Raw genomic sequence first — 5,045 nt, 5'->3', positions numbered from 1 at the left:
TGTGAAATTTGATAACTTGGTGTTAGGCAGTGTTTTTTTCAGTCTGAAGAAAGCATTCTTGACTTGTGGCTATGTCTGTGTGCAGCATGACCTGAACAGAGTTGTTTAACAAATTAGAGCTGCCATTTCCAAAATGAGTGCTGACATTCCCTTGTAAGAGATTTTAATGATAACTCGTTCCAAGAGGACTTTATGTGATGCTTGTATGGAAATAGTGCAGTTGTGGGTGGTAATTATTTCAGGTATGGGAATAACAGTTTCCTTTCTCTTTTCAGTATGATGCTGTTCCCATCCAATCAAGTGTGGTGTTATGCTCCTGTTCGTCCCCATCAATGGTGAGGAACCAAGCAGATTCCAGCACTCCATCTGTCATTTCCACCTGTGGCAGCAGACAGGGATCTAACATGGAGGGCACAGCAGCTGAATCAAGATCTGGTTCAAACTCCTTGCAGCAACATACAGGACAGCAGCCTCCGCAGCCTCGGAAGAAACGACCTGATGACTTCAAGTTTGGGAAGATTCTGGGTGAAGGATCTTTTTCAACGGTAACTACTTTTTATAAAAGTACCAGATATCTTAGACAAACTTCAAAATTTGTTGTGCAAACAATACTGCCACGATTGAAATCTGGAGAGAACAGTGTGAAGAGTAAATGAGTAGGATGTAGTGGTTTGAAGCTTAGCTGCTAAATGAAGTGCTGCACTCAATATGGGTGCTGATTTTTTCCAAGCACCTTTTAGATTCGCCGACAGTTCTGTTGTGGCCGAATGACTTGATGCTTGGATTTTCAGTCATCTTTGCTTTCTAATGTAAGTGTGGTAGTGTAGTGTGTACAGTTTATGATGCAGAGGATTGGAACTGGTCTAGGAGTTCATCTTGGTAAGAGTTATGCAATGTCCTCTGTGGCAGGAGCTACTGCCAGGTGCTTAGAAGAAAGAAAGAACAGTGGTACTTCTCCAATATTGTTCTCAGCCTCTAGTGTCGTGGCGCATAACCTCTTCACGAATCAGTTAGTATCTTTGTATTCAGTAGCCTTAAATGGTTTGTTTCTAACTCCTCACATCCTTAAGTGCTGTCTTAACCAACCCATGAAGCAATTAGTACTTTCCTTTGATGCTTTTGTAGTTGCCGAGTTGCAAGACAGTAATATTTCTGTATTTTTTTCTCATGTCATTTGTTGCATACACCTGTTGGTTGTTGGTCTCTAAATATTGAGGGTTTCTGCTTCATATGCAGTCTGCTGGTGAGTTCAGGGTGCAGAACTCTAGGGCTCATCAAGAGTCATTCGCACTGAAATAGGTAGTTTGCACAACTTGCAGGTTTCCCCTAGAGAATCCAAGAGAGTTGCTGCGCCTTGGGTATACCAGAACACTCTGCTTCAGTGATACACTTGTAATTTCTGCTTTTGGTCCCTGAAAGTTAATACCATGTTCCTTGTAGGTAGAGAAATTCATAAGGCCTAGCCCAGACTGAATAAACTGCCTGTCTCTCTGGATGGCAGCACAACCTGTATTGATGTGTGGGGCATGTTGTTACCAAAACATCTTGTTAAAAAGCATCTGATTTCTCGTAGATTCAGAGATCTGATTGTACTCCCCAAGACCCTGACCAATATCCTAACTGAAAAGTGTTCGTCTCAAAAAGCAGAACATTCCTCTTATCATGTATCCAGTGACAGTTTCAGGTTGAAAACGTGTTTTATTCAGGGTCATAATGAATAGATTCTGGATTCGTGGACCTCTCTTAAGCCTACCACAAACTCTGCCTGGTGCCAGTGCTGTGTTTTAAATTTGACAGGGATGCACATGATGTGGCTTCAGGATTTTTGTTCAGAGCATTCTGCAATTTTGTGGGACCTTCTTCTGCAGCTCTAACTTCCTGGACCCATGCTCGATATAAACAAATGTATACAAATGCAGGGCCTAGTAGTTGTTCTGCTTTTTTTGGAGTAAGGAGAATCTACTTGTTTTGTAGACAGCTTCAGACTTTTTTCAGAATAATACCTGTTTGATGCTGGCAGAATGATAATTGTGGTGTTTGAGTAGGCATGTTGTCTTGCTCACCTCCTTCTGTAGGGCTGGTACATATTTATTCCCTGCCCTGGTTTTGTCTCCACCTATAAATGAGGCATCTCTTAAAAACAGGAGGCGCTCTGAGGAAGTATGACTGTCTGACCAAACCCAGTTCTTAAATGCAGATTTAATCTCTGGCAGTCTGAAGTATTTGTTCAAGCTTAGAGCTGGGCTTGGCCATGATGTCTGCCAGTTATGTTGGCAATTATTTCTGCTTTGTGGCTTCTGAGGGTACTTCCTCAGTGTACTTGTAGCTTTTTTTTTTTTCCCCCCCCTTTAAGAAGATCTACTGTGTCTTAAGTTACAATCTTCAAAATCCTTCTGGGGGAAAAAAACCCAGTAAATCAGTGTTTACCCTCTCGGGTGTGTAAGTCTTAGCAAAACAAGCATTGTTAACGCTGAGCTGAATTTGTGCAGCAGTCATGCTGAAGCCAGCACAACATGCACACATATTTTAATCTTTTGCTGCATTCTAAATACCTACTGGAAGATCAAAATCAATGTTAACATATGTCTTTAATGAACAGTTACAATATGTTTTTTCTCCTCTGGCAACAGGTTGTCTTGGCACGAGAATTGGCAAGTTCCAGAGAATATGCCAGTGAGTATTGACTCCTTTGATGTGAACTATCAATACAGTCCTAGTACAAAACACCTGTTCTACAAACAGAATTAGCAGTTTTATGCTAATTTTATCTAACCCTAAACCCCAAAACATGTGACATGGATGGGCTTTGTTTGGTTGTTCTCTTGCATTTTTACTCTGTCTTTTTTCATTAAGTTAAAATCCTAGAGAAACGTCATATCATCAAAGAAAATAAGGTGCCATACGTGACACGAGAGAGAGATGTCATGTCCCGTCTGGATCACCCTTTCTTTGTGAAACTCTACTTCACCTTTCAGGATGATGAAAAGCTGTGTATCCTTGGCATACTAAAACCTTCTTAGCAGTAACAATCCCCAGTTTTGGTTCCTTCAAAACATGGTCTAACAGGAATGAGGAAAATAGCTGGAGGTACTTACAATATCCTCATGTGTGTAATGCAATTTTTGCAGCCATGCTTTTAATGGGAGTTAAGAGGTTGGGATGAGTGTGTTCCCACAGAGAGGAGAGAGTCTGTCTTTTGGGAACAAAACAGTAACTTACATGGTCCATGGGCTAAATGTTGAAGGGTGACTTGCAGCAATCTAAGTTTAAAATAATTTAAAAGTACTAAATTGTGGGTGGTGTATGAGAAGTGTTTTAGAAATGTTTTCTTTCTGATATATACAGTAAAACATCACAATTGCTGCATTTCAAATAGTGGCAGTCAACTATATTTACTAATACTTCTTACTTCAGCAATGAGAGCTATTATTAACACTCTTCTCATGTAAAAGTGCTTACAGAATAATCTGAATCTTCTGTTTGGGCTAGTGTTGCCAAGTTCTCTTTGTAGCCATGATTGCAGTTTCACCCTGGAAGCTCATTGGTTTGCAGTTGGCTATTTTCCCCCTTGTGAAGAAAATGTTAATGATGTGAATTTCATCCTAAACTTCCTGCTTCAAATTGGCAGTGGCAAGAATCAAGGGGTAGATCAGTCAATTTCTGGGATCAGTAAGTAGTTGTGTTTTTCCCCCAGGCTGCTTCAGCCCCTGCAGGTCATACAGCATGCACTGACAGAGCTCACAGGGACCCTCTTGGGTCTGGGACTTTCCAGGTGATACCACAATTTCAAACTTCGATCAGTTATTGCTGCAAATAATTCTCTTGGAGAGCAATTATGTCTACAATTCAAATTATTCAGGTCACTGCCTGGGGGAAAAAAACCTACAGAATTAACCCTTTGTGTAGTCCTTGCTATGCTGTGAAATTGAGACCTGTGCCCTGGGTTGTTCAGTGTGTTTAAGAAATTGATTTGGGTTGCTACCGTGTAAAGGTTCAAATTAATCAGCTTGTTCCCTCTTGTTATATATTTTTAGTATTGTACCTGTCTTTGGAATGATACATGGGGATTTTTGTTTTAGAATGGCTTGGGGATAGACCTTAACTAACTTCCATTCAGATTTTGGGCTTAGCTATGCCAAGAATGGGGAGCTGCTGAAGTACATACGCAAGATTGGCTCATTTGATGAGACCTGTACCAGGTTTTACACTGCTGAAATTGTATCAGCCCTGGAGTATTTGCATGGGAAAGGAATAATTCACAGGTAAAATACAAAGCTGAGACCAACATGGAGTTGATTATGCACAAAGTGTTTTTTGATGGTGGTTTTTTAATAGAAGTGTTCTTTGTCAAGTGTAAAGCAAAGGTGGATGATGAACACTCAGCATTTCATCAGCACTGATGCTGTTATTGTCAGTAGCTAAACAGAAAACTAGGAGGAGAGCCAGTCTCGGCTGTTATACCAACTATTCTAGCAGGAAAAGAAAAAAAAAGAAAATGTTTTGGCCTAGAATTAATGTTGTCAAAAGGTTGTCAAGCTTGGTCATAGAAGCATTGAATCTTAAGGGTTGGAATGGACCTTAGAGATCATCTAGTCCTGACCCCTTGCCCTGCCTGGGCAGGGACACCTCCCACCAGAACAGGTTGCTCAAGTTGATCTGAAAACAGAAACTGATCAGTTGGTCAAAAACCAGAAACTGACTTTTTGTTTAACTACACATTTTTTCCTGCTGCTATGTAGCAGAAGTAACTAGAATTCTTTTGGTGTGTGATTTAGTGTGAACTATGTAAGCAAGAAATGTGAAATTAATCTGTGTCTGTTTTCACCAAGTGAACAATGTCCACAGAGCTGAACAGTGAAGTGATGATATTCAGGAAAGTTATGATTAGTACCTTCACAGTTTTCTTGGTGTAATTACATTGTTTGGATAAGCATATTTTGCCATCCATGTTTATTAAATAAATGAAAATGCAGGACCTGAGCTGCAAAACTTCTTTTTGGGTAAGAAATCCATTGTGTCTGTAGATTGCCAAGCAGTTGTTCATG

At 40.3% G+C, this 5,045-nt stretch overlaps 1 protein-coding gene across 1 annotated transcript; it reads left to right on the top strand.

Annotated features, from left to right (window-relative positions):
* Positions 1-275: 275 nt before the first annotated feature.
* LOC103806455 (3-phosphoinositide-dependent protein kinase 1-like) lies at positions 276-4,262 on the top strand (the record flags this gene model as incomplete). Its single annotated transcript, XM_009079146.1, has 4 exons — positions 276-545; positions 2,631-2,673; positions 2,854-2,991; positions 4,118-4,262. Coding segments are annotated over 4 exons (596 nt in total), but the record flags the coding sequence as incomplete, so codon positions are not given.
* Between the last annotated feature and the right edge of the window lie 783 nt (positions 4,263-5,045).

The sequence above is a fragment of the Acanthisitta chloris genome, unplaced genomic scaffold (genome assembly GCF_000695815.1).
Source record: "Acanthisitta chloris isolate BGI_N310 unplaced genomic scaffold, ASM69581v1 scaffold45787, whole genome shotgun sequence".
Classification (NCBI taxonomy): Eukaryota; Metazoa; Chordata; class Aves; order Passeriformes; family Acanthisittidae; genus Acanthisitta; species Acanthisitta chloris.
The sequence above is the reverse complement of the archived record's forward strand: the minus strand, read 5'-3'. Positions and strand labels throughout refer to the sequence as shown.